At 42.0% G+C, this 12430-nt stretch overlaps 1 protein-coding gene across 6 annotated transcripts in view; it reads left to right on the top strand.

Annotated features, from left to right (window-relative positions):
- The window catches only part of LOC126248925 (cyclin-dependent kinase 17-like), a 209359-nt gene that overhangs the window by 184834 nt on the left and 12095 nt on the right, over positions 1-12430 (top strand). For all 6 annotated transcript variants that reach the window (XM_049950427.1, XM_049950422.1, XM_049950423.1 and 3 more), the window contains 2 exons: positions 2108-2339; positions 11412-11502. In XM_049950427.1, coding sequence (XP_049806384.1) covers positions 2108-2339; positions 11412-11502 — 323 coding nt within the window. The remainder of the gene's footprint in view (positions 1-2107; positions 2340-11411; positions 11503-12430) is intronic.

The raw sequence follows: 12430 nt of genomic DNA, 5'->3' as shown, positions 1-12430 counted from the left end.
CCTGAATGTGGTTTTTAGGATGTTTTCCACATCCCACTAGGTGAATACAGGGCTGGTCCCCATTTACCACCTCAAAGTTACATGCCTCGTAGACATTTGCAACAGGTTCTCACTATTTCATGATTTACACTAGACGCAAACAGCTGGGGTGCACTGATTCCATCCCAGAGGGTACAGGGTGGCAGCAGGAAGGGCATCCAGCTACCCCTTCAAAGTAACCAAATCCAAATCCGATTATAACTACACCGACCCTGTGAAAACTGTAGGACAAAGGCGCAAGTGAAAGAAGAAGAAGAAGGAGTTAGTTCTGTGAGTGGATGCATTATCTCAGATCTTTATCCTGTCAGTATACTGTGTCGCTATAAGTGTGAAGAGAAAATTTGTCAGCCTGTCACAGAGATGATTTTGATATCTGGTTAAATTTTGTTTTTGTTATGTTGGTATGTTCTGTGCAGTAAAACAGCAGAGAGGCTACTTCATCTGTAATGCAATTAGGTTTATATTGCTTTTTTGAGTAGCTTTCATGGTTCATTCAAACGAATGAGCTGCAATATGATGATGTGATAAAATTCTTTAACGTCAATTCAGTTATTTCACAGTTAGGGAAAGTTTGTGAAATGTGGTCCTGGATTTTCAATGGTTAAGAAGTAACAGCTGAATTTATACTTGGCTCTTGTTCTCTTGAACAGGATCAGTGTGAAGAATGTTCCAAAACTGCAAACATAAGTGAAAATTTTGAGAAAGTGCACAATATACATTATGGTATTAAACAATCAATCATTGATTAAAGGAGTTTGAAACAGCTAATACCATAAAAATATCAGAAGAAAGGTTGCTGTATATTTCATGCAAGGAATTAACCATGAAAAAAACTATGTTTAAGATGGGCTTTGCACTTGTTAAATGCTGACCGAAAGCTAATAGGCAAATGACTTGCTGAGTGATGTTTGGTCAGTTTGGAGGAAAATCAACCTGATTTTGAGTGGATCTTTGTTGTTACTGTGAATGAGACATAGTTCCACCAATCCATGCCAGAAGTGACCAGCATTCAAAGCAGTGGATGAAAGCCCTTATAAGTGATAAAATACTGGGGAATACTGCAAAAGTCTTTTGAATCAACATGATGATGAAAAATATAAGAGAAGCAGCCTGGGTTACCAAAGAAAGAAATCGTCTTTCATCAGGACTATTAGTGAGAAAACTGAGGGGTGTGCTGTACAGTTTGATGGGACAGCGAACACTGGCAGCCATGGATGGATATTGTGCGGTCATTTTGTTTGCCACTTGGATGCTTTGAACTTACACCTGAATTTACTGAAAAGGATCTACACAAGATTGCATTGTGGATAAATGAAAAATTGTTGTGCTGTGTAGTTGCATAATTGTCAAACGGTGTGGTACAGCCTAATGTGTTCTTTATTGAGGTTTGGAGATGCTTACAGTCAAGGGCACTAGAATGTAGTCAATTTTCATGTTGTCCCTGTTCTGTGCTTTATACTTTGCACTTCACAAGGAATTGTTGGTATAATACTAGAGGGCAGTTTTTATGTAAACATAATATGTGGTCCTACTTGAAATGACATGGAATATATAAAATTTTATAATAAAGCTTTAAGAAAATGTTCAAAATGTTCAAAATGGTGGTTCCAGTTTGATACTGCACATGCAATGTCAATGCAGATTTTGATTTTATCTTTCAAGCTTTCTCTTTGTGATAAATAACACATTGTTTTGTGAGCAATGTGTTGCAGCTCTTAAATGTTGTAAGAAAAACTTTTTCGTGTAGTAATCAAAGTTACAATCAATTTTGTTGCTGCCTAATTTTGGGCATAACCCATTTTTGCAAGAGATGTAATCTGTATTTAAACATATATGTATTTTGTGTGAATAACTGTATGTATGTCGATCACCCTTCAGATGGAGGTAAGATCTCATTTATGCACCATAGTATTATTTGATCCATTTAACATGTGTAGTCTATATTGTGCATGACGGTGGATATGTTCTGATTAGATTTTACTTTGTTTTATGCTGGATTACTTCACGTAAGACAGTATCATAATCTGACATAATAGTTAGTATATACAGTTCTGTATCATTATTTCAGGGGTGTTGGGTGCATCTTTTATGAGATGGCAAGTGGCAGACCACTTTTTCCAGGATCTACAGTTGATGAGGAGCTAAGACTTATTTTTCGGGTGCTGGGTTCACCCCCTGAGGATGCCTGGGGTGGTGCTGCTGCATCATATGCACATCCTTACAATCCTCCTACACCACTGAATTCTTGGGCTCCTCGTTTAGATGCTGATGCCACTGATTTACTCACAAAGTTCCTCAATGTAAGTATATTTGACTTGCTATGGAATCTAATATGCAGCTTCATCTTCAGATTTTTGATTTAGAGCAACATAAGGACAAGAAAAACTTAGGCAAAAACATTATATTGAAATGAATTTGAAGCTTACATTCCCGTTTCCACATTGTGTAATTCAATTCAGACACAGATGTATAGTGGTTCAAACTAAGTTTTCCAGTTCAAATCAGACTCCTGAAAACTGTTGTTGGCTTGTTTCATGTTTAAGGGTTTTAATAGGGCAAAGTGTAACTGCACTGTATGAAACTAAGTGGAACTTCACATTATGAAATGCGATGTCAGCATTGATCATATCATGTCCAAGTCAAGCCTGTGGGACAGGCAACATGTAGTTCACTGCAGATAGTAGGGTACAGATTGACTCAATACACTGATAATATAACTTCCTGGCAGATTAAATCTGTGTGCCAGACCGAGATGTGAACTCAGGATCTTTACCTTCCATGGACAAGTGTTCTACCGACTGAGCTGTCCAAACATGACTCACAACCCACCCACACAGTTTTAGTTCCACCAGTACCTCATATCCTACCTTCCAAACGTCACAGAACCTCACTTGGTAGAGCACTTGCCCATGAAAGGCAAAGGTCCTGAGTTTGAGTTTTGGTTCAGCAAACAGTTTTAATCTGCCAGGAAGTTTCATATCAGCGCATACTCCACTGCAGAGTGAAAATTTCATTCTGGACACTGATGTGTCATTCCTGAATGGTGGGACTCATTGTAATGAAAAGGTTTCACATGAATATCTCAATCAGTGCTCTACGTTGCATAACTGTGGTGTTAGAAGTGACAGGCTTCAACAGAATCAGATTCCTTTGGTATCTTCATAATGGAGAACAATACAGAAAGGAGCTGGACATTCCATAGCAACTAGCTGCAAACTAGAAGCTGAAACCAGTAGCACCAACTAGGTGACTCCCAAATGTGCTTTGTAAGCTGCAGCTGCAGCTAGAGATGTAGTGAAAGGTGCTGCTGGTTTTATATGGAGAATGGAACTTAGCACCACATTTTATTTGGACTCGCCATACCACTTTTTTTGTCTAATGGAGTCTGTATAAGCAGGCTTCATCTATTAAGAAATCCATTTCAGTCACTGTGTCTTGATACAAGGAAGACAGCTGAAATTATTTCATCAACATACACAACCTGTGTGATGTCTAGAGTGAATGGAGTGTTTTGCTACAATCACTTCAAATCATTAGCATGAACAACAGTAGTAACCAAAATGAGAAACATTTTGTGGATAACTGGCTGGGAGCCTCTGGTTTGGCTTTTTGATAACTTTTACACTCTCTCTCTCTCTCTCTCTCTCTCTCTCTCTCTCTCTCCCCCTCTCTCCCCCCCCCCCCGCCCCCTCCCCCCTCCCACCCTCCCCCCTCCCCCTCTCTCTCCCCCCATCATTAAATTCCCTATACCCTTTCTGTTTGAAACTAGAAATTAAAACAATAATGTGTAATAAAGAAGAAATGAAAATCTTTCTGTGCTTAAAAAACAAATTGGTAGTAAATAATGTGGATAAAACTTGTGTTTTGAGAATAAATGAGTATATTACAAACACTAAAATATTTATATCTCCTTTCAATATAAACACATCGTATGTTAATTTAAATTTGTAACTAAATACCTTTAATCCTCCCAATGCCTGCATAAAGCCCAGGAGGAGAAGGGAAAAATAGAAAAGAAAAGACAGGGTGGCAGTGAGAGGGGGGGGGGGCACGGAGGAGGGTGTGTGTGCATGTGTGATATATATATATATGTGTGTGTGTGTGTGTGTGTGTGTGTGTGTGTGTGTGTGTTGAGCATGTTCGAAGTACACTATTCTGCTCCAGGGGCACAGCTAGCACTGTGACAGTGCAGCACCCAATGTGTAACCAACACATCTTGCATACCACAGCCAAAGCATTAATGATACGGTAAAAAACTAAGTGATTCTTTATCTCTCACTGTAGTGATCTGTTGAAACTTGTAGTATTAGACTCCCAGAATTAGTGGATGTTGCACAATATGTGCCGAGACTCAGAAAAGTGTGTAAAACCAATCATCTAACTTCAAGCCACCACATTCGTTTCTTACATCACAAAAATACTCCAGTGCTGTGGACAAGCATACACAGCATACTGGTCGTTACCCTCCGTTAAAATCATGCTCTGAAGTCATAACTTTTCTGCTTTCACAAGTGAATCACATACTGAAAGGTCTACAGGGAATAATGAATGTGCCTATCTGTGAAAAGTAACTTGGGAAAAATTGATTGTTGGCCTGTTATCAGAGGATAAGAGATGCTATGATGGCAATGGAAATCATTTTGAAACAGTAAAATTAATGGGTTTGTTATACAAAAAACATCCCCCCCCCCTTCTCACTGTCCATCTTCTCTGCCCCCCCCCCCTCCCCACCAATCTGTGCCCATCAACTCCCTCCCCCTGACTGTCAGCCCATCTCATCCTCCCCCCTTCTCTCTCCATGCTGTCATGCTTGCCTCAGTAGGAGGCTGGTGGTTCTTACCCCACAGCATTTCTTTCCAGATTGTAACTAATATATGTACCAAATTTGGTTGAAATCATTCGAAGGGTTTAGGACGTATTTATTTCATTGATATTTTTGCCTCTTAAAACATGTTCAGCAAGACTTTCTGGGTTTCCAGCTACGAGATATTCTCGTGACATTATCTGGACTGCCCTTTTTACCACATTCACAGATGGTCATTATCCTCCTATCAATTTTCCTCAAATATATAGGAAATTTATTGCCCATCTCCAGAGAAGTAGGGGGACCTTCCCTTAACTGGCTCAAAATGTGTTAATTGAAGTCTCTCATTTACAAGAGAAACATTGTCTTTCTGGTGTCTGAGGAATTCCACCTCTGGTGCCATTCTCCAAGTAACGATTTCTGTCTTTCTGACTTTTTTTGCAGTTGGATTCCTTACTGGTGCTCCAAGAATTTCTTGTGCCTTTTCATACAGTTTCTCCTTAGAACATTTGTTGACTCCTCTTTTTCTTATCAGAAAATCCAAATTACATATGCCTGCCCGTAGATGGGGCACTAGAAGCTCCACAGCTGTGCTGTATTCTTATCACCACAACAACATGTTTAGACTCTGAGTGCCCAGACACTGGCTCCATAACTCATAATTAAATTTAAGATGAACTTGTGGTAGAGCTGAAGTTAGTATGGGACATACATGTCAGGACTGTGGTTTGATGTTTCGCTTGGGCGATTGTAGTATTGAAGCCACTGAAGTGTCACATGAGGCTCTCTCGTAGAGTTGTAGATTATGAAGTCAAGAAAAGAGTCACAGAACAGAGTAGAGAAATTTGTGCTCTTCAGGTAGAATTAGAAACGGTGTATTTTGAATGAGGCAGGCTGAAGGGAGAAAGATACTATTCGAGCTGGTAAAAGGTAATGAGCGATAAACAGAAGGTGAAAACCTCAGAAATCACATTTCAAATTCTGGTTAGCAATCTGTTTGACTTGTTATGTAAAATACACTCCTGGAAATGGAAAAAAGAACACATTGACACCGGTGTGTCAGACCCACCATACTTGCTCCGGACACTGCGAGAGGGCTGTACAAGCAATGATCACATGCACGGCACAGCGGACACACCAGGAACCGCGGTGTTGGCCGTCGAATGGCGCTAGCTGCGCAGCATTTGTGCACCGCCGCCGTCAGTGTCAGCCAGTTTGCCGTGGCATACGGAGCTCCATCGCAGTCTTTAACACTGGTAGCATGCCGCGACAGTGTGGACGTGAACCGTATGTGCAGTTGACGGACTTTGAGCGAGGCCATATAGTGGGCATGCGGGAGGCCGGGTGGACGTACCGCCGAATTGCTCAACACGTGGGGCGTGAGGTCTCCACAGTACATCGATGTTGTCGCCAGTGGTCGGCGGAAGGTGCACGTGCCCGTCGACCTGGGACCGGACCGCAGCGACGCACGGATGCACGCCAAGACCGTAGGATCCTACGCAGTGCCGTAGGGGACCGCACCACCACTTCCCAGCAAATTAGGGACACTGTTGCTCCTGGGGTATCGGCGAGGACCATTCGCAACCGTCTCCATGAAGCTGGGCTACGGTCCCGCACACCGTTAGGCCGTCTTCCGCTCACGCCCCAACATCGTGCAGCCCGCCTCCAGTGGTGTCGCGACAGGCGTGAATGGAGGGACGAATGGAGACGTGTCGTCTTCAGCGATGAGAGTCGCTTCTGCCTTGGTGCCAATGATGGTCGTATGCATGTTTGGCACCGTGCAGGTGAGCGCCACAATCAGGACTGCATACGACCGAGGCACACAGGGCCAACACCCGGCATCATGGTGTGGGGAGCGATCTCCTACACTGGCCGTACACCACTGGTGATCGTCGAGGGGACACTGAATAGTGCACGGTACATCCAAACCGTCATCGAACCCATCGTTCTACCATTCCTAGACCGGCAAGAGAACTTGCTGTTCCAACAGGACAATGCACGTCCGCATGTATCCCGTGCCACCCAACGTGCTCTAGAAGGTGTAAGTCAACTACCCTGGCCAGCAAGATCTCCGGATCTGTCCCCCATTGAGCATGTTTGGGACTGGATGAAGCGTCGTCTCACGCGGTCTGCACGTCCAGCACGAACGCTGGTCCAACTGAGGCGCCAGGTGGAAATGGCATGGCAAGCTGTTCCACAGGACTACATCCAGCATCTCTACGATCGTCTCCATGGGAGAATAGCAGCCTGCATTGCTGCGAAAGGTGGATATACACTGTACTAGTGCCGACATTGTGCATGCTCTGTTGCCTGTGTCTATGTGGCTGTGGTTCTGTCAGTGTGATCATGTGATGTATCTGACCCCAGGAATGTGTCAATAAAGTTTCCCCTTCCTGGGACAATGAATTCACGGTGTTCTTATTTCAATTTCCAGGAGTGTAGGAGAAGAGCCTCAACTGGTTTTTGAGCAAAGTAGAGTGCAGCAGATCGTAGGAACAGTTTTAAGGCTAGGTTGGTAGAAAAAGCAATCAGATAGGTAAGAAGCCAACTGATAGGCGGCAGTCATGGGAGGGGTATAGGGCAAATGCTACAGGAGAAGCTAGGGGTAGAACACCTGGACACAAGTATTGTTCAACCTAGTGCCGAGTTTAGCCAGGTGACAACATAGGGGCCTTGAGCAGAGATTTTGATGAAAAGGATCTTGTACTTATAGTAGGAGGAGCAAGAAACAGCCTGGCTAGCAATTTATTGTATTAAAGTTGTCTTGGAGGAAACAGGAACACCAACAGCATACACATGTATGGGGTTTGGGGAGTTTTTGCATCATAACCAGCCCTGGGTTAACATGGCTGTTAGGTGTGTAAACAAAGAGCTGAGTGGATTGTTTTTGACTGAAACGAAGTCTCATATCTGTTCTTTACCTGTTGCTGCAGTTTGGAGATGCAGATCCACAACGCGGGGCCTGCACTTGAATATGAGGGGCAAAGACAGATTAGCTGTATAAGGGGTGGAGAGGTGGGTGAGGTTATAGACAGTCTTGAAAGCAATTGGAACAGAACAAGACCATAATGTGTGTAACATTTATTATGTGTTTGAAAAATAAGATACATGAGCTTCTTGTATTTCTAGAAGATGTGGAAAATTCTGAAGTGATGTACACTGCTGGCCACCGTAAATGCAACACCCTGAAGGAAGCATCCGAATCAAGTGAAATTTACACCATGGGTTTGCAGCGATGAGATATGCAACTGATTAGAATTTCAGCGCAGACGCACATCACGCGCGCCTGTGGCGCCACCTCATAGCGCCATTTAAGGCTTGGCGATTCCGACGAGTGTACGTTCGGCACGTGTGTTTACCTTGTGGTTGTTTCACAAGACGATCAGTTATGCCTCGTAGACAACAGCGAACATCTTTTGATCAAGTATCCGAGTTCGACAGAGGACGGATAGTGGCTTACCGAGATTGTGGATTATCATACAGAGAAATCGCTAGTCGTGTTGGACGAAACCAAACAACTGTAATGCAGATATGTGACCGTTGGATGCAGGAGGGTACAACGGACCAACGTGGTCGATCGCATTCACCTTGGTGCACCACTGCACGTGCTGATAGGCAAATTGTGTGCATGGCAGTGACAGATCACTCAGTGACATCCCGAACAATAGCACAGCACATTGCGTCTGTAACGCATCATCCAGTGTCTGCGCGTACCATTCGACGCCGTTTACAGCAGAGTGGTCTGTCCGCAAGACGTCCATTGCTTCGTCTACCACTGACGCAGAACCACAGACGTCTCCGTTGCCAATGGTGTGATGACAGACTGATGTGGATGGCAGAATGGAATGACGTTGTCTTTACTGACAAGTCACGCTTCTGTCTGCAGCACCACGATGGTTGGATTCGAGTGTGGAGACACCGTGGAGATAGGATGTTGGACAGCTGCATTATGCACCGCCACACTGGTCTTGCACAGGGTATTATGGTATGGGGCGGTATTGGATATTACTCTCGCACGCCTCTAGTACGCATTGCTGGTACTTTAAATAGCCGGCGCTACATATCTGAGGTGCTGGAGCCAGTTGTCCTTCCTTACCTTCAGGGCTCGGCCACAGCCATATTTCAACAGGATAATGCGCGACCACATGTGGCACGCATTGTCCAAAGGTTCTTTGTCAATAACCAGATTGAATTGCTTCCCTGGCCGGCTCGCTCTCCGGATCTTTCGCCGATAGAAAACATGTGGTCCATAGTTGCTCAACGAGTGACCCAGATTACATCCCCAGCTGCCACACCAGATGATCTTTGGCAACGTGTGAAAGCTGCTTGGGCTGCTGTACCCCAGGAACACATCCAACGTCTCTTTGACTCAATGCCGAGACGTGTGGCAGTGGTGATCTCCAACAATGGTGGCTACTCTGGCTACTGATTCTGGCAGGAACCACATGTCACAGACGTCTGTACACGTAATCATTTGATACTTGGTCAACATGTTATCTACAAAATAAGTCTTGTTGTGCTACCTCTTGTCTTTCTAGGTGTTGCATTTACGGTGGCCAGCAGTGTACTTTTTGTGCCTCTCACCATATAACCTCAATAATAGAAAAGTTAAATATAAGGTATTATAGACTAGAATCATTTTTGTGTAGAGTGAATATGGAAAAAGCAGGAGTTGCAACAAAAGTGAAAGTTGGACACAAAGTTAAAAAAATTGGGGGGGGGGGGCAGTTTTGTGTTGATCAGAAAATAGAAAAACAATGTGCTTGTGAGGTATTACTGCAGAATACTTTCCTGGTATTTGTAACAGTCTACAGAATTCCACTAGGAAATCTTCAGCTATTTATGAGAAATTTAGATACATTATTGAGCTGCTTGTCAGACAAGAAGAAGAAGTAATTTGTACTGATTTCAATGTAGATTTCTTCAAAGATATACATAGGAAAAATCAACTGGAATCGTTATTTGGGTGTTCCAATCTAATTTCAGCAGCAGTTAATTTTCCAACTCTTACAGCAAAATAGTGGGACCATGATCGATTGCATTTTTATAGTGTGTGCCCAGGCTAAAACAAGTAACTTGTGAGAAGAGAGAGTGCTTAAATGCCTTTATGCACTCTGTAACTAGTCTAAGCTTCTCTGTGATGTCCCAATGGGAATGATATATAGAAAGCTGTAGTATACTCCAAGTTTCCACATTTGAAACTGGTTCTTGAAACAGAGAACACAGAAAAAACAAATGGAACAATGAGAGGAAAAAGGATGTTAGTTTCAGAAGCTTGATATTCAGTGTGATAGTTAATATGTTCCTGTTAAGTCAAACCCCTATTCCCAGAATACATACCAAATATTAGTGCTTTGGTCATGTATTTGAATTTTCATTATATTGCAACCTGTCAGTAGTTTTAGTCGGCTTTCCTGAGTCACTTAATTGAATTACTGTTTACAGATGGACACAAACCAGTGTTAAGTATTTTTCCTACATTGATAATGCTGATTTCATTCAGGTTCCAATAATGTGATTATCTACAGGTATTATACACTGTGAAAATACGTGTGCCCTTTGAAGAGAATGTTTAAGGAAAGTAATTAAAGGCAGAAGACATTTCCAGCAGAGGTTACAAGCATTAGCAACCAGCCACAATTGTGAAAACACCACACTCATACACACACAGAATATTTCATAAATATTTTTCCAACTTGTAGTGGAGATGGTACAGCAACCAGTAATATATGACAAAGGAACAAATAGTCTTGTTTGCTGGATTGTAATTATTATTTTTTTATTTTTTATTTATTTATTTATTTATTTATTTATTTATTTATTTTTTTTGTTGCCAATGACATGTTTACCTGCTTTAGACATCCTCAGATTGGCTGATGTTACATGCTGTTTGTCACATGGGATACTGAGCATACAAAAAATGCCAGCAGTTAAATTGCATCATCAAATATTCGCAAACCTTGCACAGTGTCTGTGTTGAGGCATGCAGCATAGCACAATGAATGCAAAATAGAATTAGGCCTACATCGATCTCTCACCACTTAAACGTGTTTGAGGTGTAGTTGCTCATATTCGGGTTAAGCAGATACTATTTGCGTAGCCCAAATGTGAGCCAACTACCCCTCCAAGTTTTTGAGATGGTGACAAATCTGTGTAAGCCTGATCCTGACTTGTATTCATTGGACTATGTTGCATACATGAACAAGGACACCATGCAGTGTTTTTGAATATTTGACGAGGGCAATTATTTGCTGGGACATTTTGTATGCTCAGTATCCCATATGCCCAATACCATCAGCCAAGCTGAAGATGCCTCAGTCAGGTGAAACGTGTCATTGGTAGACAAATAATAATGACAACCCTGCAACAGGGACTTTATTTCTTCATATGTCATAAATGTCTTGTGGTTGGCATGTTGGATTTTCATTTCTGTAGATAGCTATCTCTTGCCTGTCATGGCATTTGGAGCTCACTGCAGAAAGATCCTGCTATGTTACACAGTTTATCTTTTAGGCAGAGTAAGCATTGAAATTTACTTTCGAATTCATAGAAGGCTATATTGTTTCAGTATGAAGCCAAAAAACGCATATCTGCAGCAGACGCAATGAAACATCCTTACTTCCATTCACTGGGATCAGCAGTTCATAAACTACCTGATGGTACGTATTTTCCCCAATACATTTTTTTAGCAAAGTCTTGTTTCTTTTTCAAAGTTCTAAACTGCTACATGGACATACCACAGTTTGTGCTTATCATTGTATATTAGTTTACAGTCACTATTAATAATTTTCATAGTTTCTATGTAGATCAGAATTTCAGAAATCCAATGCCTTATAGTGAAAGAAGTATAACTGAAATTAGAAGTTGAGAGTAAAGTGTATACATAATTTAACAAAAGAAAAGAATATGGAAACCAATGAGTGAATAATGATTGTGAAAGTGTTATTGTACAACAACATTGCTTAGGGCATTATGCAACTAAGAATTTCTAATGTAGCATTTATCACTCTTGTTTGAGTAAAAGGGTATAGCTCCAGAAATGGGAAAAAATTTAGAATGGCTCTCTTATAGGAAATAGTGACAGTTTAATTTGAGCAAAGGGTATAAGCCTAACTTCCTGGCAGATGCTCTAACATCTGAGCTACCCAAGCATGTCAGCTCAGATGGCAGAGCACTTTCCCATGAAAGGCAAAGGTCCGGAGTTCGAGTCTCAGTCCGGCACACAGTTTTAATATGCCAGGAAGTTTCATATGAGCGAACACTCCGCTGCAGAGTGAAAATCTCATTCTGTGTATGTCTATTTTGAATACTTTGATGAAGAAGGATTTCTTTTGAATTTGGCCTTAACCTGCACAAATATACACTGAGGTGACAAAAGTCGTGGATTAGCGATATACACATATACAGATGGTGGTAGTATCATGTACGTGAGGTATAAAAGCACAGTGCATTGGCAGAGCTGTCATTTGTACTCAAGAGATTCGTGTGAAAAGGTTTCTGACATGATTATGGCCGCACAACGGGAATTACCAGACTTCTAACGCCAAATAGTAGTTGGAGCTAGACACACAGAACATTCCATTTTGG

Source organism: Schistocerca nitens, chromosome 3, assembly GCF_023898315.1.
Source record: "Schistocerca nitens isolate TAMUIC-IGC-003100 chromosome 3, iqSchNite1.1, whole genome shotgun sequence".
NCBI lineage: Eukaryota > Metazoa > Arthropoda > Insecta > Orthoptera > Acrididae > Schistocerca > Schistocerca nitens.
Note: the sequence above shows the minus strand (reverse complement) of the source record. Positions and strands in the feature narration are given on the sequence as shown.